Source organism: Anser brachyrhynchus, assembly GCF_964034855.1.
Source record: "Anser brachyrhynchus genome assembly, chromosome: 8".
Lineage (NCBI taxonomy): Eukaryota > Metazoa > Chordata > Aves > Anseriformes > Anatidae > Anser > Anser brachyrhynchus.
The window spans coordinates 20,090,293-20,111,528 of record NC_137702.1 but is presented as its reverse complement, the minus strand read 5'-3'; the positions used below and the strand labels follow the sequence as shown (position 1 = coordinate 20,111,528).

Sequence of the window (21,236 nt, the reverse complement as noted above, 5' to 3'; positions counted from 1 at the left end):
AGAAGTCTTCCTATCATCTGACACCCAAAAGAAAATAAAGTGAAAAAGAAAAATAAGTAATGATAATAAAAGAAAGTATTTCTCCAGTCACAGTCTGGTGATCTGGAAGAACATGTGTGTGGCTTGTACCTGGTCTCCCACCCTTATCTGTAGGGAAACGTGAAACAATGCAGAGATCTTCCTTGGTCTTCTCTCATCTCTTTGTTTCTTCTCATTGTTTTCCCCCCAGCCATGCAAGAGGAGGCTTTAAAGCTGGTTCTGCTAGCTCTGGAAGATGGATCTGCTTTGTCACGGAAGGTCTTGGTTCTCTTTGTGGTTCAGAGACTGGAGCCACGGTTTCCTCAGGCTTCTAAAACTAGCATTGGGCATGTTGTCCAGCTTCTTTACAGAGCCTCATGCTTCAAGGTATGAAGAAGATCCTGCCTGGAGATTTGATAATGCAGGAAAATATTTCTTTATATAGTGAAAAGATCTCTCAATTTAAAATTAATTTCAGTACACATTCAAATGTACAAAACTGTGTACAAATGCACATTTTTGTTTTTCATTTTCAGTTTTCATTGTCCTGTACCAATGATTGTGTCTAAAAATATGTATGGTTATAAGAAGTATTCCTAATTAAGTCCCAGATGTGTTTAGAGAGTTCTTTCTCCTACATCTGTGGTGGCAGAATAGGCTGAAATTGGAAGTTTAAGCTGTAAATCTAAGTTTGGGTGTTGTCCAGGCTTAGTGGATGCACAGTAACAAAACCTGTATGTAAGTCGGCGTGACTTATCTCCTTAGAAGAGTCTTAAAGCTGGAAAATCTCCAATTCTGTTAATTGAGTGGTGATGTGGATAGAAAGAAAGAAATATGAGGCACTGGAATGCCAGAATTGTAATAAAGTGAATTTAAGCTGTTCACGGTGCTTTACACTATTTAATGGCCCATTCCTAGGTGCTCTACTTTAATGTCTTTCACTCTTGTTGAATTAGAAAAATGCTTTGTTGCTGGTACTGATACCCTAAAACAAAAACCTGCAATACAAACGAAATACCTTGTTTTGAGAAGTAAGGTGTAGAGGCTGTGAAATTGTTTATGAAGTCTGATACTGCCACCAATGTTTGGGTCAAATTCTGAGTAAATTATATTTGATATCAACTGCAACCACCAAGAAGTGGACAGGTGTTACTGTGTTATTTTAGTAGGAACCAATGGTGGTGTTAGTGTTGGCTGCATACTATCGTAGTTCAGTTTCATTTGGGAGGAAGAATTTATTTGCTGGCTAACGATTTCTTTTGCCTTGGACTTTACATCTTCTTATCCTGCTTAATTGTATTTGGCTTGTTTCTCCCCACTAGGTGACAAAGCGTGATGAGGATTCCTCCCTGATGCAATTGAAGGAGGAATTCCGGACTTACGAAGCTCTGAGAAGGGAACATGATTCCCAGATTGTTCAAATTGCTATGGAAGCAGGTTTACGCATTGCACCAGATCAGTGGTCCTCCCTGTTATATGGAGACCAATCTCACAAATCCCACATGCAGTCTATCATTGATAAGGTAAAGCCACCTAAAACCAGCCCACTTTATCTTCCTTGCAACTGTTTTAGATTTATATGCTTGTAATTTGAATGCTTGAGTATATATACACATTGTACCCAGGTGTACTCACCCATTAATCACTTGCCCTATTATTTCAAAACCTGTTATGGCTTGAATAATTATAGTTGTAACCTAGTGAATCTTGCTCCCTCTGCCATCTTGCTATCTCTTTCTTCTTTACCTCTTTCAGCAGATGAGAAGCCACAGGGGTTAGCTGCACTGGGGTTAGCTGGGAGGTGTCCTTTGTCAACACATAACTGTGAACGTGGCAAGAGAGGTTAATGGTTCGCATTTTCAGGCAGGGAGCTAGTCAATAAGTTGAAAGAAAATCAGTCTCCTAGCCTGTACCTGAATGAAGTAAGAGTTGTTGAAACGTGTTTCTTAAATACAATGACTTGGCATTTGGAAATGCTCAGATCTCTTTTTTGTTAGGGGGAACATTTGTCCTATGTTCCCTAGAAAGTTTAAAACGTCCCCTAAATGTTTAAATTAGGGGATTTCACCCTAAATGTTAGGCAACACATAAGTGTCTAAATTAGATAGGAAGAACTGAACTGTAATGCTTTGAACAGTTACAAAAGCTGTGAAATGATTGCTTTGGGTGCCGTTTAGGAGGATTGGCTCCAAGGGCTGCTACATATTCATGTATTTGCCCACATTTTCAGGTGTTCTGACAGAGGACATATGAAGGCTCTAGGTAGAGTCAAAATACTTTAAATACTGAAAATGTGGGGATGTTAGTAATCTTTCTCCTTCTACCATCTTGCTCTTTACTGTCTGCTGTATTTGGTGTAAGCCAGGATGCAATCCTGTCGGTTCAGGGACTGGAGATACCAGACTGTTCAGAAATCTTGTTTAAATGCTCTCTAATATCTGCATTTCTTTCTGGGTGCCAGTACAACACAGAAAAGACAGGTTTCATTGCTAGAAGTAATGCCAGCTTGTTTTGTCTATTTAGGACTATATTTCAACCTATAATGTCAAAAAAGGGTATGTTCATAATACCATAGAAGGAATTTAATACAAGGTGCTGAAGTCAGCTTGTGTGAGAAAAAATTAGTCCAGTTTTGTAAGGCAGCTTGTGATCTTGTGGAGCAACCATTAGAAATGCTGAGGATTGCTTTGCCTGTAGAAAGTTAATTATTATAATTTTTTTAAGTTGCAGACCCCAGCCTCGTTTGCACAGAGTGTTCAGGAATTAACTATTGCTCTTCAGAGGACTGGAGATCCAGCTAACCTGAATCGTCTTCGACCTCACCTTGAGCTCCTGGCAAATATTGATCCCAGTCCAGGTCAGTCTAGATGTTTTGCAGGGCTGAGGGACCGAAAGAAACGACCACTTCTAGTTTAGTAAGAGGAGCCTTTAAAGTGTTAAGGGTTTAAAAAATTGTTTCTCAAGTGGAAGGAAACATCTTCTGTAACTCAAACTTAAGATTCTCAAATGGTGTTCATGACCAACCTGGGAACAGCAGTCATTTGTGTGAGAAAACTATTTTGAAGCTAAAATAAATTCAAAAGAATGTCAGGAATAATTTTACAACTTCTCAGAAGGTATCTTCCTTGTTTGACAGCACTAGGTGAGCATGGATGAGGATATTGGATACATACGATTCTGTGAGATTACATGGTGTGTGCCTCATATTAGGTAATTCTAACCGGAGAGACTGGCAGCAGTCTTACTCTTCTCCTTTTCCCTGTTTAGTACAGATGCTGCTGTTGGAAACCAGATTTGCAAAGCAGTAGGATTATCATTAGAACCCCTAATGCAAAGCCTTAGCTTCCAGTCTGAGTTTTTTTTCCTCTTGAGTTCTTTACCAGAGCAAAATTATTTACAAACTGGGGAGATTCCTAGAGAAAACAATTACAGAAAAGAGAGAAGCCGGGCAAGAATTGGTCTTAATGAGACAGGTGTGTTATGCTAAGGAATTTATTGTTTTCCTTGTTGATTTAGAATTCTGTAGAAGTGTGAATGATGGTCTGGGAAGGGGAAATTAAGCTGGAATGAGCATAAAGGGTAAATGAAATCCAAGATGTTGACAGAGGGAAAGATGGAAGGTGTTGGAAAAGTCAGCAGCAATATGAGTATGGACCCCCTGAGGGAGTAGGTATGGAAGGGATAGTGCTGTAGTTGAAGTTTTATACCCATTAATATTTGTAAAAACCAAAACTAATCAACTGTGTTGATGCCTAAACTGTGACATCAGGAGATGAAAAGTTGTAGTTCTTAAGTTTGTCTGTTTAAGCAAATAAACTGACCTTTCAAATGAGGACCAGTTGTATGAGAAACAAAGTTTTCTCACAGTTGTACTTCACAGTTAAAGGCAAGGCAGTGCTTTCTTCCCAAATCTTTCCTACTGTAACTAGTCAGAGACAAAACAGTGCGTACTAGCAATTTGTTAGCCAAAGAGTGGTAAGGAAAGTGGAATCACTAATAGCCTCTCTGGAAATTTCAGTAGGGAAGTCTTATTTTGAAGTCATTGCTCTGCTGTGCTATTGAGTTGCTTCCCTGCTGTTCTATAGGTACATTGCAGCTCCTCTGCAAGTATCACGTACTTGTGAGCAGAACATAATTTTGTTAAAGATCTTGAAAGGCACTTAGAGAAACACTTGGAGGTCCTGTGTTCTGCAGCAGAGTGTCAGCACCCAGCGGGAGTGTCACCTGCTGGAATAGATTAAAGGGTTAGACAAGTATGTCAGTCAGCTAGAAAGAGCAAGTACCCCTCTAGGATTAAGCCTGAAATTTATTTGCACTGCTTTGTGTTAGATGCTCTGGTGCAGATACTAGCCTTGTGACATGTTTCCATGTGGGATACAGCAATTTTGGTTGCTGTTCAGTGACTGACTGCATGATCTAGGCCAGTGATTATGGCATTTATACAGAATAATTTTGCCTAATTTGTGAAGTGGGATTTTCAGACGGATTTTCCATTACATGAAGAGTTTGTACAAAGCATTTTCTCTGGAGTTCTGTGGGGTATGAAAGCTCTTGTAAAAGGAGATTTGACATGCTAATAAATGGCTAATAAAGTGGCCCGTTTGATATTTTGTGTGGTTCAATCTTGACTCTATAGATAGCTTTATTCATTAGGTGGTACATATCTCCGAATTAAAGTGCTTAATCCTTGTTTAATGACATTCGTTGTCAAGCTTTATCAGAAGCAACAAAAAAGTTGTGATACTGGTGGTTTCTCAGTAACCTGGTTTTAGAAAATCCTTCTGACTTTTTCTTTCCTTCTATATATTTTCTCTGTTTCTTGTCAATACTACAGATGCTCCACCTCCAACATGGGAACAACTGGAAAATGGACTGGTTGCCGTGAGGACGGTTGTTCATGGCTTAGTTGATTATATCCAGAATCACAGCAAGAAAGGAACAGATCAGCAACAGGTAAAAGCCAAATCATACAAGAAAAGCTTACTCATACATTTTATCTGGCTCTGTCTAATAGCAGATGTTTGTTAATGTCACCTGGAGAGATTTGGTTTCACGAGCAGGTTGAGAATGTTGCTATTCTTTCATGTTTTTCAAAAAAAAAAAAAAAAAAAAAAGGTTGCATGAATATTTGCACAGCTCACTAGGATGAAAAGAAAACAATCTGATCAAGCTACAAGCGTAGGGATATGAATTAACACTCCTGATTAGAGTGTGGGGAGGAGGAGGTGGGGTGCCTCGACTGTGATCTGTGGGAATTTTCGTGTTTTTAATGACACATTTCAGCCAAGTCGCTCTGTTAATGAAAAGAATCTTACACCTGTATTTAATTGTGTATAAAGTTTAAAGATTTAGGAAGACTTCATATAAAGGAACCATCTGGGTTTCTGAACCATTTTTTGTTGTTGTTTCAGAAATTGATGTTGCCAAATATATACTAGCTTATCTCACAGTTATATCTTACCATGTGTTCCTTTGATCTCATTTTGTTGTATAGCTAAGTTGATCTAAATGCTAGCTGCTGCGGAAAGACAAAGCTGCTTGTCATACGTTCCCATTCCCTCTCTGCCTTGGCACTCAGCCTGCTGGAGAGCTGGTTCAGGGAGCTGAACAGGTAGATTCTCTTAGGAGAAGGGGGAAGAAAAATCAAAGTAAATTATTTCAGCTCTTTTACCTTTTTGCATTCACTCAGATGTCTAATGAGCACAGTTACTGGCAAGAGGAAAAGCAGTAGGAATACACAAGTGGAAATCAGGGTGGAAAAAACAGTGAAGGTTTTTGTTCTGGTGAGGCCATCGCCTAGACCTGGCATATTCTCTTAAGGGAACACAAAACCTCCAGGTGGGAAGGGGGATGTATGCTGAGTTTTGGGCAGAGTTTTGCTGGCTAGCAAAAGTGGCCAGCAGAGGGCTGTGCAGCTCATGTACGTACTGCCTAAATCCTTTTTCACTGTAGGATAGCAAAAAGAAAAAAAAAAAAAACGGTCTGCAGATGACTTCTTACAGATTTGCATCTTCTGGCTGAGTTTCTCACAAAGCAAGAGTCTACTTTTACAGACCTTTTCCTTGGTGAGAAGTCTGATGTGGAGTATTTCTGCCTCCGACTGATTTAATTTTGTGCATTTCAGTAACTTTAAGACCACCTCTGGCCTTCTGTCAAAATTTATTTAGAGATTGGAAAACGGGCATACATGCAGATGGCGAGATTGCAGCAAGGCATTGTGTATTTGTAAACAAGAATCCAAAAGATAGCCTATATCCTGATGATTTGTGTAGGAGTAAGACTGAATCCTCAACTATTAATAAAAATAATAATTATAGGTAATCAAGAGACTTGTAGTCTGAAGGAGGACACAAAGTGTCTTGGTGAAGTTTAACTCTCTCACAGAGATCAAAGGGATACTCAATTGCTGTTTTTGAGCGAACAGAAAGCAATGGAAGAGTAACTGACCAAAGTGTGTTTATTTTCCATCTGCCACAAAGCCTGGTCAATATTTGGCAATTTCTGATTAAGCATGGTAATACTTTTCCCCAGTCTGTATCAGTTTTGTTCACTTAACTGTTTCACAGAAACTTACAACTATGTTCCAGTCAAGATTCAGTAATGAATAAACAAGTTTTAAAAGCCTGATAGTGTCTCAGTTGTCAAAATAACTATTCTTTTAATCTGTTCGTTCTGTTGAACAACCAAACATCAATACTGCTCCAGTTGCTTCACATTAGATACCCTTTGGAATGTTTAAATTGAAGGAATATTCAACAGTCGTGCCTCAATCTTTTAATAAGAGGATGTGTTCAGTTCTTGGTTAAGTGCACTTATATCTGATATCTTCCTTGTGTTTTTTTTTAACCTTGCCAGCCTCCTCAGCACAGCAAGTACAAGACATACATGTGCCGAGACATGAAACAGAGAGGAGGATGCCCCCGAGGAGCCAGCTGCACCTTTGCACATTCACAGGAAGAGCTAGAAAAGTAAGTGTACAAATCATTTGCTTACACTGGTAAGAAATAACATGAAAATTTTACAACAGTCATCTGTTAGGTTTTGGAGATGTTTATTCTCAAATACAGAATATTTTGCTCTGTACAACAGCAGCTTGAAAATTTGACATTTCCACAAGAAGTGTTTGAGATGTTGGGAGTAGGCTTTTTTTGTTTATTATTTCTTAAGTGTGGCTTAAAATACTGCTAGATTGCATCTGTTGTGGTCAGTTCTTTATGATTCTCATCCTGACTTTTTAATTGGGTGTGAGAGAGAGGATGATACTGATAGATTCCTTAAAAAAAAAAAAAAACTAAAACTGGAAATATTGATACAGCAGTTCACTAGCTGTCTAGCATGTAACGCATAGGCAAAATGGGAAGAAAAAAGAGCAGAGCACGTGGTTTTAGAATGACAACAGCGGTTATTCAAAATCACAGAGAATAGGACTTTGATACTTGTGCAGAAACAGTTGTTTTATTTATTTATTTTATTTTTCCCTTTTGTCATAGTATTAAGAAAATGGAGAATGGTAGTGCCGTTTTGGATGGTTAACAAGGGTGGTGAGTCAGTATTCTCACCTCCAAACTAGTCGTGTATGTCAAGAAAGACAGTTCATCAGGTTTGCAGGTGGAGGAGGCCTAATTTATCCAGACTGGATTGTTTGCCTTAGTAATAATGTTGTCCTGGGGTGAAGCGAGGTGAATGTTCTGCTTCAGGTTGCAGTGGTTTCTGTAGGCGGTTGGAGTACTTTGAGTTCTGATACTTCCTCATGTCTCTTACCTATGCTTAATTCCTTTGAGCAAATATTACATTAATTGTTCTCCTTTTAGAAATGTTTACTATGGACAATATGCATGGGAGAATATCTGAAATGCTTTTTGGGGGGAGAAAATTGCTGTTGCTATGTGTGTGTGTGTATATATATATATATATAGGATCTACATTGCAATAATATATATATATTATTATATATATATATAGCTTTAAGTTTACGAGAGATGTTACAGGGTAGTATGTGGTAATGCCTTAGATTGCAAATTACAATCTAGACCTGCTTAAAAACCAGCTGATTCCCCTCTTGGCAAGGGATGAAGACCCTATTTGCATAGGTGATCATTAATTTTTTGGTGTTACAAGAAATTTGTTCTGCACATACTGCTGCAAACATTCATAAACTTGTTCAGAAGAATCCAGAGGGCAGCACTGTACAACTTGGTTTCTTTCAAAGCATTTCATTGCGCAAAATACCATATGAACTCTTCCTGTCACTTTCGATCTGAATGTGTGTTTATATATGTTTGTGTCTCTCTTTTGAGCATACTGTTGTGCTCCAGATGAATGAGCAGGGGTGTCTAGTCGTCATCCTCTTGCAAGTTGCTTGCAAACCTTCACAGAAGAAGGGTCAGGAGCTATCAAATACTGCATCTCTAAGAGACCTAATAGGAGGGAGATGACCAGAAGTAATTGCCAGGCAGAACATGACAGTGGTTTCCCAACATCCTGTTGCTACTTCTCAGTGGAAAACTGGTTTGGGCATTGAGCAGGATGCCCAGGTGAAGCAGTAAGTTCACCTGGGGAGTTCGCTTCAGCTTGCCTCCATGTCTCCCTCCAGCTGACTCACTCACCTGACAGGAGTTGCCAGAATAACTTCTGAGCAGCGAATGATTAGAAAGCCACAGGTGGTCTGACCCCACTCAGGTGCTTATAGTGTGGTGATATCCCTGTTTGTTTACTCCTTTTTACACATTCTGAACAATGCCTGCTGTCAGTGCTGTGTAGCGTGAACTGACAGTTTGATTATGTGGGTAACCCAGCCAGGAAATAGGGGTGCTGCTGGAGAGTTACAAAGTTAGCTACAAGATAGTTAACGTGTCTTGCCACTGAACTCTTACAGATGAACAGCCCAGATATATATGGCAAGAATTGTCTGCCTCTATAGAGTCAGTCACATATTTAAAAAAAAAAAGAAAAGAAAACTTTTTTCCTACAGGCTGCATTACTGCTAATGCTGTGCACGTGGCTAAACCTTAAGATTATCCAAGGATTGGGTACTAGAGTATAATGGCCCACTTTCTTCATTGTCTGCAGCAATGTGTGTACTCTCCTGGTCTGTGTTATCTCACTTTGTTTGCTAGATACGATTTGGAAGTGTTGGCTTCAACCCATTCAACCCCTCTGAAGGCTTCCTGGATAGGAAACAGCCTCTTGTTCTGCAGTTATAACCAGTGGGAACACTCAGGCTGACAGATACACCATCCCACCTGCATTCTAGTATCTATCTAATGGCAGGAGGTTTAGTGGAAGACCTTCAACTCTGGAATTTGCTCTCTTTGTTAGTCCAGTGCCATCAGTCTGCTGATTTTTGTCGAACCTTAAAAGGCTCGTGTTTGTTCAGACTTATCAGAAGCAATTAGATTTTTGGAATTACACTGTGTTTGGAGTTACTATCTCTGAAATCACTTCACTTATCAAGCCATGCAAGTGGTAAAGCTGCGTATGACTATAGTAACATAGATCTTGGCAAACTGCTTTAATATATGATATCATATGGCGCTAAAGCCTTAGGTTGTCTTGTTGTCAGACAAATGGTGTAACAGGGAATCTTTTCATCTTCTTTGATCCCTTTGTTTGCTATTATTTTATTCTCAAAATAAAATGACTTGAATAGCCTGTAATTCTTATTTTGAAGCTTCCATTTTTACAGGTAGTATTTTATGTGATATTTGGTTTTGTTTGGTTTTGATACAGTTGTAATGGATGTATGTACAGGAGGTAAGATTTTAAACTTGCTGTGGGAACCTGAGCTCTGAATAGTTGGTATACTTGTCATGAAAAATCCATCCTTAGTGTGACTGATACTAGCTCTTTTGATTAAAGTTGCTATTAACAGGTCAGATATATGGTAGACTAGAATTTCACTGCTGTTAAAAACATATCTCTCACTAGCCCTCAGGAAACTTGCATTACAACTTCAAGCTCTGAGTAGCACCTGTATTTGGGAAAAAAAAAAAAAAAAAACCAACGACTTGAAATTCCTTTCAGCGTTTTGTTTCAATTTTTGATGTATGATTTCTTTTTCTGAAGATTTCGTAAAATGAACAAGCGTCTGGTTCCAAGAAGACCCCTGAGTGCCTCCCTGGGCCAGCTGAATGAGGTGGGCCTACCTTCAGGAGCTATCCTCTCGGATGAAGGGGGAGTGGACTTGCCCAACAGGAAAACCTCTGCTCTGCCAAATGGAATTGTGTCATCAGGCAGCACAGTGACGCAACTTATTTCTCGAGGGACTGACTCCGGTTACGAAACTGCTCTGAAGCCAGGGAAGATGGACCATCTGAGCAGCAGTGCCCCTGGATCCCCTCCTGACTTGTACGGGTCTTCCTAACTTGTTGAAAGTGTCATGTGTGTAAATATGCAGTAGAAACAAGTAAACCCATTCTCTAGGAAAAAAAAAAAGAACGGTTTTTTGTTTGTTCTTTAGTTTAGGGGCTGGGGGTGGGGTTGATGTTTTGTAGTGGTAGAGTGCAGTAGAAAACTAAAGTTAAAGCTGTAAACTGCTTTATATCCCTGTTTGCTTGTATTTTAGCTGGAGAACATGATGAAAGTCTTCACAAGGTGGAATATAGACAAAGAACCAGTGAGCTATATCAGGCCTTAATGTAAAGTGTCATCTTTCTACTTTTTAGGTTGGAATCTGTCCCCAAGAGCTCTATTTCTGCCTTACCAGTGAACCCTCATCCTGTGCCTGCTCGGGCGCCAACAGATCTGCCTTCAGTGTCTGTCACCAAGCAGTTGCAAATGGTACCGCGTGGGTCCCAGTTGTATAGTACTCAGCAAGCAGATATGTTTTATCAGGATCACAGAGGAGCTGCCCCACCGTTTGAGCCAGCACCATACCAACAAGGTGAGTTTGAGACCAAGCTCTCTATCTAGTTTTTGACTGAAGACTCTGTTCTCACTTGCTTTAGAAGTTTGTACCTATCTAGTGTAGTAAATGCTTCTTTCTTCAGTTCTTCCAAACAGTGGGCTAGAACAGGGAGCTAATATGGTAGCCCTCAGTTCAGTTTGACCCAGGGAAAATGCATAATAATGCATAATCAGCAGAAGGGTTTATGCTTGCAGGGTAAAAGTACTCATTGAAAAGTGTATGGGTATTTCAGAACTATCTGCACATGCATGAGATGGTTAGAGACAAGTGAAATTATAAAAGTGCTACGCACAAAAAGAAAACAGTATAAAAAGGAAATAAGGGGAAAAGTTACAAGTATGAAGAGGCCAAATGGAGAAAGGAAATAATGAAGGGGATTTTTAAAAGAAAAGGCACAATTATAAAGGTAGAGAATGATGCTTGTCATGTAATCTAAGACTGGAGAGAGAACTGACAAAGTGAAGATAAGCTAACATGAAAGGAAAAGAAGGAATGAAAGACTAAAGGAAGTAGGAAGAAAAAGAAAAAAGTTGCAGAGCGTTTTGGGGGAACAAAGCTTATATTTGATTTCTGCGTGCCAAAGAAGATCTCGGTTGTCCACAGAATTGAATGTGCTCATTGTTAGTGGTGTGCATGTGTCCGTACGTGTATTTGAATTATCCAGAAGTGCCAGATAAATTACTGAAACCTTCAGATAACTAGAAGGTACGATCTTAGAAGTCATTGGTGGTTCAGAGTATTAAAATTTACTTCTGCTGTCCAGGAGGCAGAACAAATCTTTACTTTCTATGAACAGTTGTCATAATTACGTTCTGTATCTTGTTTGTCTCTTTCTTGTTGCCTAATTTTAGGAGTTTACTATCCTCAGACCATGTCTCGCTTTGTGCGACCTCCTCCATCAGCTCCTGAACCTGGTCCACCTTATCTAGACCATTACCCACCCTACCTTCAGGATCGTGTGGTGAGCTCACAGTACACACAGCCGCAGCAGTATCCTCCTATGGGACAACCCATATATCCACCACACTATGACAGCCGTCGTGTGTACCCCCCTGTGCAGCCATATCAACGAGAGGAGATTGTCCGAGGAAGCCCTGTGCCTATTGAAATTCCCCAAGCAGCTGTACCCTCCTACGTACCTGAATCCAGGGACAGATACCAGCAAACAGAGGGTTATTGCCCAGTGGCTCCACATCTCAGTCAGATCAGACCTTCATGCCACAGGGTATGGTTTTCAAATGGCATTTTTGTAGCTGTGTCTTTGAGAGGAAAAAATAAACTACTTGAGAAATTGAATAATTTTGCTGTGAGGTGATGGGCTTTGTCAGGAATTACAAGTTTGAAGTTTCAGAAGGGGGTGCATTTGATAAAGCTGATCAAAAACTGGAAGGCAATCTGCTTACTGGTCAACTCAGTAATTGTAATGATGCTAACGTGCAAAAAAAGGAGGATCCAGTTTAGTGCTCGAAGTAGATAAGTATAATTTTCCTATTCTTGCAGCACATAGCAGTTATGCTTTGTTTGGATAAACAGCATTTTCTAAAGTAGTAATTGTGTACATTAGTACCTCGTAAGTTTTGTAATGTATTTCTGTCTCTGTTTCAGCCTCATCCCAGCCTGGATGAACTTCACCGACGAAGGAAGGAGATCATGGCCCAGCTAGAGGAGAGGAAAGTGATTTCTCCACCTCCTTTTGCACCTTCACCAACTTTGCCTCATCCTTTTCATTCAGAGGAGGTAAGCATATTTTGACAAAATTCTGATTCAGTAACATGTTTAGAGAATACTGTTGAGTTTGTATGTGGTGAGAAGTGAAGATAACAAGAAAATTTTAACAGCACGATGTTGGAAAACTTTTTGGGGAGAGATTTTGTGTTGTGGGTGGGAAGCCTTTATAGTGCAGCCTCCAATCTGGCTGGCTGTTCTGTGATCTACCACTGATCCTACGTGATCTACTTTTGGTGCAACCAAGAGATTGAGGTCAAGCCATTATTAATTGAAGGAGTCAGCCTTTACAGCCAGTGGACTTCGCATCGTTTACTCCTGACATGTTTAGAATTAAATAACAGCTTGCTAGAAGTGTTTTTTTTGTTTTTATCCAAGGTCAAAATACCACTCTCATATTGGCCAAGTGAACAGTCAGCACTGGGAGCATAGCCAGGTGATCGGAATTTTGTGCTTGTTGTGGTCCAACTCCAAATGGATCAAATTAAAAAAAATAACAATAAAAAATCCTTGTGGTGTTTTTCTTCAAGTTCCCTGCTGTTGAACTAAGTAGCTGTGGCTGTGAACATGCTTCTTCCCCTCACTGACAGAACCAGATTTTTGTTTTTGTACAGTACTTGGATGAAGACCTGAAGGTAGCTGGGAAGTACAAAGGAAATGACTACAGCCAGTATTCTCCCTGGTCCTGTGACACCATCGGCTCCTACATTGGAACCAAAGATGCAAAACCCAAAGATGTTGTGGCAGCAAGGAGCGTGGAGATGGCGGTATGTGGGGATTAGGGGAACACAGGAGTAAAATTTATACTTCTGTGAGTTGGGAAGGCCTCTTTCATTTGCTTTCCAGGATGATGGCAGTGATTGTGTTTAAGCTCAAAAATGTGTTGCAGTCAAAGAACATGTTTGGAAGTGTACAGAGTGCTCTACTTCCAAAGTTATGAACAGTCCTACATCTGTGTTGCTGTTTTTAAGTTCTGAATATAAATGCAGTATTACTACTCTGCCACTTGAGCGCTTACTTGAATGCTTACTAGAAATCCAAGTATGACTCTCTACAGGCAGCTTGTCAATTAGACACACCCATCTGTTGCTCCCGGTACTTTTTTGTGTAATGGGAAGATACCATGACTTTGTGCTATTAATTCATTTTATGGCGATTGTGGTAGCAGTGCTACTAGCTTCTACTTAAATGATCTTTTGTGACCACAAGAATACCCTAAACTTGCTTGGAACTTTTCAAGAGAAGTGTAATCGTAACATAACACTAAACTGATTCTTCCTGAAAATGATTTCAAACTGTAGGTTCTGCATATTCCATCCTTCACTAAAACTGAGTGTCTGGATATAATCTTATTCTGTGCAGCTGCTATTTTCCCAGGACAGTTTTGCAAAAAGAAAGAGGCAGGGCTGCTAGGGTGTCATTATTGGGGGACTTGAATGTAGGAAATAAACAAACAAAACCCACTGACTGAAATACCACCACCATTTTATTTCTTCTTTGGCTTCTGCTGAATTGCTTTCTTTGAAAGCCTCGAAGGAACTGTAGGAATTGGGAACAAAAAGAAGGCTTTCTCCTGGAAAAAACATCTAGAAAAGTCATTTCATATGCAGCTTTGGTTCAGTTTTACTAGGCCTCTACTGCTCTGTACTGCAGAACGTATTTGGCTTTAGTCATAACACTGTCACAGTTAGCTTGAGGAAGAGCTGAGGTTATGCTCAGTATTTTCTAACTGCTGTTCAAGTGGCAGCCTTCAAGGAACCAACAGACAGTTCTTTTCTAGCAGTAAGAGTGAAAGACAACTGCAAACAAACTGTAACTTAGTTGAGAGAAGTGGTTCTGCAGAAGCAGCCTCCTTTTTCACTGCTAACATTCTGCCCCAGAGCTTTATCCCAGGTAAACAAAGGGGACCTCTGCTGCTTTTCAGGTTTTTGTCTCTTCACAGGGGAGGAAAAAAAAATTCAGGAGACCTTCTCTACAGGTGGCAAGTGAATTAATTCTCCCTCTATTTATTGTTCATGTGAGATTCCTTTTCTTCAGGATAAGAGTAGTATCATCTGGGACTATGTTATGTTGGATTTCATGCAGGTGGCATTGTAACTGGTGCTACTTTCTTTCCTTCCCACTCAGTAAAAAGAAATAAATTAGAAATGGTGCTAGCATTTGCTAGCAAATTAGAAATGGTGCTAGGCTCAAGATTAAAATGGCACAAGTTTTTTTTAGAATGCTGAAGTAGATGCTGTCTAACGTTTCTTTCAATTTCAACATGTTAAGTTTCTTTAGTTTTCAGCTCAGTTGTGATTTCTGTTTACAACCCCTTTATTCCTAATTAGCTATGTTACTTAGTCTGTTTCTACCAGTCCTTGTACCCACTGAAAACTTGTAGAGTTTTAATTTAATTTTGCACCGTAGCAAAGTTATTTTTAACCCTTAACTGTTGGGTTTATCTGTTCATTTTTGACCCATGAGTGTGTGACTCTGAGTTAGAAAGCTGGACATTCCAAGCAGTACTACTCCTTAAAGAAAAATCTGACTCTGGGAAGATGTATTGGACGTGTCCAGTGCAAGTGTTCTACTGAATAATTCTCATTTTGAGTCATCTGCAGTCTGTTAGATGATACAGGCCTTAACGCTGGGCTTCAGAGGAATTTCTTTTGGACTGTGGAAGGAATATATATTCCTCCATGATGCCTACTGATCTCCTCTTTGGCTTTGTTCTGGAGTTCTTTCTCTCTTGTTCAAGTAAACTTTCTCTCTTTACTTTCTTTTGCTGCCGCTCCTTTCTATTGGTTTGATCAGAATTAATCATGCAGCTTTCACAGTGGTGGTACTAGTGGTTGGCTTAAGTTAGGCCATTAAAGAGATGCGAACTCTTAACAAGGGAGTTACAAACTGCAGAACAGGAAATGTAGTTGACGGATGAAACGAATCGAGAATATGAGAGAGATTGCTCTACTGGTGCCAGCTTGTTATAAAAGCAATGTGGTTTTGTTCTCTTCTGATGAAGTTCTTGACTGCCTTTCCCATCTCTTGTAGAATGTAGATAGTAAAGCCATGCGTGACCAACGATTGGACATGCAGAGAAGAGCAGCAGAGACTGGCGATGATGACCTCATTCCATTTGGAGACCGACCAACTGTGTCGAGATTTGGGGCTATCTCTCGTACTTCCAAAGCGATGTACCAGAATTCTGGTCCCATGCAGGCCATGGCGGTTCAGGGAGCTTCCACCAAATCGATTATTTCAGGTAGGATGTGTGCTCTGGGATTTTGCAAGTTGTTGCTATTTTCTTCAGTGCTACAGTGTAGTGCAAGTTGGAGGCAGCCCCTATCAACTTGTTTCTTGGCTAAGAAATATAAATTAGATGTATAGTATGACACTAAAGTAACTGTAGATAGGGCTACGGGAGACTGACAAGCCCAAAGAAAAAGGCTGCCACGACTTCCTGTTCCAAGGACAGGTTTGTGCACAGGTAATGCATTGGTAATTTGGTGTCACTGTTCTGGAAAAATTACTTTGTTCTGCTGGTCCCTCTCAGATGAAGCTTCCTTTAAATTTAAAAGCTTTCTGGAAACCTACCGCTTTCTCAGATATGTAATGGAAAACCATTGTAACATGAAGTACTGTACTGCACTCATACTTTATAGGTAGTTGCAGCTGCAGGCTTAATGCAGCTATAGTTTTGTGTACTGTTAGGCAAAACCAATAAACTAGAAAGCTTTTTCTATGCATCTGTTTTCTAAACAGGTGTAGTATGGCTGTACATCTTACTCTAAAGCTGCTCTCTTTTTTGAGATGTACTGAATAATCTTAAGAAAAACCCTAATGATATTTCCCCAAAACTTCCTTCTAGATTTTTCAGGTGTTAACTGCAGGAAACAAAAACAAAACTCATTTGGTTAATTCAAGCAACAACTTTCTAGACTTCTACCACAGATAGAACTCTGCTTTCTGTGAAGGCTTAATCTTCAAACTGATATTAACTAGGTATCGCAGAATTATCAATCAACACTCAGGCATTTTAGGGACTTGGGTAATAAAAATGATTGTTCTTACAGTGGCTGTCAGATTTTTTTCCCCTAGTGACCTGAACATCTGAAGTCCTTCACAAACTTGTAGACTCTGGAGATGCTGAAGCTGTTCTTTTTCCACTGAGAAACTCTGTAGCAACTCTTGTTGCACGTATAGGAAGAGTCTTGTCTTACGCATGTGTGACCTCTCATGCTGTATTTTTGTGTTCATTTCAGAAGCAGAAATATTAGACTTCTGTACTCTTTGAGAGCTGGCCTTCTTGATTATTTTCTAATGTCTGTCTTGTTCTGTGTGTTGAGGGACAGTTTTGTAGGATTGCAACATGACTTTCTTTCTGTTCACTTGCAGACTACAGTCCTTATGGAACTCACGGTGGCTGGGGAGGCTCTCCTTATTCTCCCCATCAAAATATACCTTCTCAGGGACGTTTTAATGACAGGTAGGAATGTTTTGTTTGTTTTTTTTTTCTTTGCCTTTGTCTAGATCTTCATTTTTTCTCTTCTTGTGGCAGCTGAGGAAATATTTTTTGAAATCTCCTTACTTTTGATTATTTTTGTGATCCCAAAGGGAGAGACTGTCCATGTCAGATGTGGCTGGTCATGGAAAACAGTTGCCTTCAGCTGAGCGGGAGCAGCAGCTGCGCATGGAGCTGCAGCAAGTGGACCACCAGATTAGCCAGCAGACACAAATGCGAGGACTAGAGGTTGGTACCATTCGTAAGGGTGTTAAGGAGTGGAAGAGAGAGAGAGAGATGAAGCTAACAAAGCTACTTTACATATGCTGATAATCCTTCTCTGACTCTAATAATACTCGGTAGCGATATTTAATCCTCTGATGCCAGTCATCAGAACTATGGTACAAGTGTAAACTTGTCTGCTTAGCAGCAGAAACTTCCCTACTCTTCGCATTATGGAAATCAACACCATTTTTGAATCTGCACTGTGCTTACTCATGTTTGCTTTCATTATCTCTCTTGCTCCCTCTCTCTGTTCAACTGTTAACTCAGAGGAGGCACACTTTTTTGAAATGAGTATCTGTTCTTCTTGGCTTCACTGCCATTGAAAATGTCTGATTTTATGTACAGAAAGCTTTGACCTTTATCTGTTCAATGTTTGGCTTTGTGTTGTGCCTGTTTCTTCCTAAACGGCATAAGTCACAAGAGTAAAGAAAATGGATATTAAAGATGTTTAGCTTGAAAACTTAAAAGCTCAGTGTTTTGTCTCCTTGTTTAGAACAAATGTAGTCACTTGAAAAACGAGGAAAGATGGGAGTCTGCATTTGTAAAAGAATTAATGAGCTGATACTTTTGTTTATATTTTGTGAGAAATAGGAGAAATGTCAAGGCATTGTAAAACAATGGATGTACTAAAGCTTTAGTTGCACTTTTTTCCTTTCCTAGGAAAAAAAAATCAGTAAATGTTCTCTGTCTACAAAAAAAAAAATATTCTAGATGCCTCAGCCACTAGTCGTATTAGTGTTTTCCTGGAAGGAACTGCTATAAATGGTGGACAGCAGCTTCCACTGAAGCTATAGTTACCTGATAACTTGTGTTATGGCAGAGGGATTATTGCAAATTTGTCTTAATAGCTAACAAATTTGAAGTGACAACAACAGTTAAAAGTACTAGTTACTTGGAGTATAACTTGTGTTCTTGTTTGGGAACCAAAGGAGGAATTGTTTTAAATTTTGCATGCCTGCCTTTGCCATAACGGAAGAGTATTGAAAAGTTTCAACAACCCGAAGTGGCCTGCTTCTCCTCCTCATTATTATTGTAATTGTGTCAGCGTTAAATCCTACATAGTTAGGTTTGAACTTTGGTTTGCCATAATTTGTTGGAACTTGTCAGTTATTTTGAGCAACAACAGCTTTCAATTTGTCCCTTGTGTTCGAAGATGCAACTAGGTATTTGAAATCCAGAAGGCTTTATTAATTTACCTGTTAGAAGGTTGTCACAATCACCAAAATCAGTCTGAGCATAAAGAACTAGATAATCTTGCTTTCTTATCGAACAAATGAGCACTTCTACTTCTTAGCCCAGCCAGACGTTTGGCTGCATGGAGCAGTAGATAGTGTTTTCTGTGTTTAAATGCAGAGCACAAACTTAAGGAACTGATTCCCAGATGTTTCCAGGTTTTTTTAAGTGCCTGACATGGTTACTGCCTTTACTTGGCTGCTGGTAACTTGCAAGGGACTGTAGTCATTTGACCCTCTTTGTTCCTGTGCTTCTTTATCTGGGTCAGTCGAGAGCTATTTATTGATGTCCACCTCTCTCACAGCATTTTGTGACTTGTACTAATACTGAACTCTAACGTAGAGCTTTGATAAATTCTACTAGTATAAAACAAAGCAGCAGGTTTGCTTATCTGTTATCTTTTATTCAACAAGTAGCTCACAAAAGAGTAGTGGTTTTGCTCATGTGCTTCACCTTAGTTTCGGGAAGGAAGGGGCATGCAGGGAAAATCCATGTAAATGCATTACAGTAGATGCTATTTCATGTTGCTTGTTTAAAAACGAAAAGACTTGGCTGCATGGAAAAAAAAAAGTATGTTTAAACTTGCCTTGGAAGTGATTTCAATTGGGACCTTTTTAAGCATGGAGAGAGAGGGCCTCAGTTTTGCAAATAAGCAATACTCCAGAGTTATGGCCTAGTGCCCTTTCTGTGCTCGGCATGCTGTGTGCTCAGTTGTGTATGTGCTTGGCTTTATGTATTTAGGCTGGTAGTAACAGGCTGCTGTTGCAGAGGGAGGCGACTACCCTGGCAGGCCAACCACAGCCCCCACCCCCACCTCCCAAGTGGCCTGGGATGATCTCAAGTGAGCAGCTGAGCTTGGAGCTACACCAGGTGGAAAGGGAAATTGGGAAGAGAACCCGTGAGCTGAGCATGGTGAGTGCTGCGGGGCTGGGAGGCAGAGAGGTGGAGCAGAGGGCCGTGTAGATGGCTGCAACCCTTCTGCCCTGGCAAAAGGCTCTCTGCTAGATGACCACAGGTGGAGTCCCCCATCTCCCTCTTCACTTCTCTCTTCTTCAAAACTTCTAGAGAAGTTTCTTGATTCTTCTTTGTGAAGAACTTGAATTGGAGACAAGTTAAAATACTCTGCTGTTATTTTGTTGCTGTTTGAAAATAAGTGTGGCATTGAGTTTGTTGAAAGCCTTGAGTTGTCTCCAAGGTCACCGTGCCATGAGTTGTGTAAACTGCTTTAATACAGAAAACATCTTCTGCAGGTACAGTCTAGCATTCAGTAGTCTGTGTGCTGTTACAGTCTGTGGTCTTTGCTCTTTGTTACAAGAATTATCCCTTCCTTTCAGGAAATACCGTGTCCTGAGAGGATGAATGTGTCTTAGCAAGTCTCTTGTCTCATGGCTTTTGTGGGCTACACTGTACAACTCCAATTTACAGGCTTTCATCATTGGTCCCAAAGAAAGAAGTCTCAAATTCTTTTAACACTGTTAAAGTTCTTTTTTCTTCCTTTTTTTTCTAAAGGAGAGCCAGTCTTCCCTGGATATGAAAAACAAACTGGGCACCACTAAACAGACAGAAAATGGACAATTAGAACCGCAAAGCAAGGTTCCAGCTGAGGACCTCGCACTAACATTCAGGTTAGTGAACATGGGTCTTCAATCTTCCTTTGCACAACAAGAGAATGACTTAACCAGGGGAAATCTCTGATCTATAAATAATACCCCTTGCCTTACATCATCTCTGATATGGAAGCACCTACTAGAAAAAGATCACACATATCAAGGTTTTACAGTGCTTGTTTGAATTGCAGCTGACAGGTAGCTGTATATCAATTAATACAGCAGAAACAATGACGTATTTGTCAGACCAGAAGTCCATCTAGTCCGTATTGGATGTTTAGTAGGGAGAAGTAGGAGATGCACAACAACTATAAAAGAAAGCTTTATCTGCTGTTTTATTTTCAAAGAAATGTTAGAAATGCAGAGGGAAGTTATTCCACCCAGCTAAGGTTTGTAATGTGAATGTTGTCTAGGAAGGTATATTGTAACTTTGAAACAAAGTTCACTTTTATTGGTAGGCAGTAACTTTTTCCACAGATGCTGGGATTACTTTAATCTTTTTATTTCGTACTTACATGAAATAAGTTGTTGGCTAGCAACGCTGGGAGTCCGTGCAGCAACTGTTTTCTGTTAGCTACCTCAGTTACACTTAAACAGAAAGGCTCAAGTGCTGCAGATGTTTCATTAAGTCAAGTTTATAAAACTTCACGTGAGCGGTTTGGAATCTGCATATTTATCCAGAAAGTGTATTTATTCAGGAAATGTATCCATCTCAATAGCTTATGAAGTCCACGCTTCTTATAACCAGTCCTTGAGTTCTGCTCTGCAATTAGCCTTATTTCTTTTTTCTCTGATAAGTATCTGAAGCATAGGAGGTGACCTGTTTATTGGATAAGGCTTGTCTTTACATGCCTACATGTGTTCAGAACTGTTTATTGAAGTGCTACAGCAGCAAGTATTGAAGTTCTTTTGCTTTTAAAAAAAAACTCGAGTAATTATTTCTCTTCACCCCCATCCCCTTTCTCCTTGCAACTTTCTT

At 39.9% G+C, this 21,236-nt stretch overlaps 1 protein-coding gene across 20 annotated transcripts in view; it reads left to right on the top strand.

Annotated features, from left to right (window-relative positions):
• Window positions 1-21,236, top strand: part of RC3H1 (ring finger and CCCH-type domains 1) — a 63,014-nt gene that overhangs the window by 33,170 nt on the left and 8,608 nt on the right. For 6 of the 20 annotated variants that reach the window (XM_080601881.1, XM_080601880.1, XM_080601866.1 and 3 more), the window contains exons 5-19: window positions 230-405; window positions 1,341-1,541; window positions 2,743-2,875; window positions 4,853-4,971; window positions 6,874-6,986; window positions 10,084-10,365; window positions 10,683-10,900; window positions 11,776-12,149; window positions 12,530-12,661; window positions 13,246-13,416; window positions 15,683-15,893; window positions 17,027-17,117; window positions 17,246-17,381; window positions 19,392-19,562; window positions 20,160-20,275. In XM_080601881.1, coding sequence (XP_080458007.1) covers window positions 230-405; window positions 1,341-1,541; window positions 2,743-2,875; window positions 4,853-4,971; window positions 6,874-6,986; window positions 10,084-10,365; window positions 10,683-10,900; window positions 11,776-12,149; window positions 12,530-12,661; window positions 13,246-13,416; window positions 15,683-15,893; window positions 17,027-17,117; window positions 17,246-17,381; window positions 19,392-19,562; window positions 20,160-20,275 — 2,644 coding nt within the window. The remainder of the gene's footprint in view (window positions 1-229; window positions 406-1,340; window positions 1,542-2,742; window positions 2,876-4,852; window positions 4,972-6,873; window positions 6,987-10,083; window positions 10,366-10,682; window positions 10,901-11,775; window positions 12,150-12,529; window positions 12,662-13,245; window positions 13,417-15,682; window positions 15,894-17,026; window positions 17,118-17,245; window positions 17,382-19,391; window positions 19,563-20,159; window positions 20,276-21,236) is intronic. The other 14 variants (XM_080601878.1, XM_080601876.1, XM_080601873.1 and 11 more) reach the window with 6 other exon arrangements.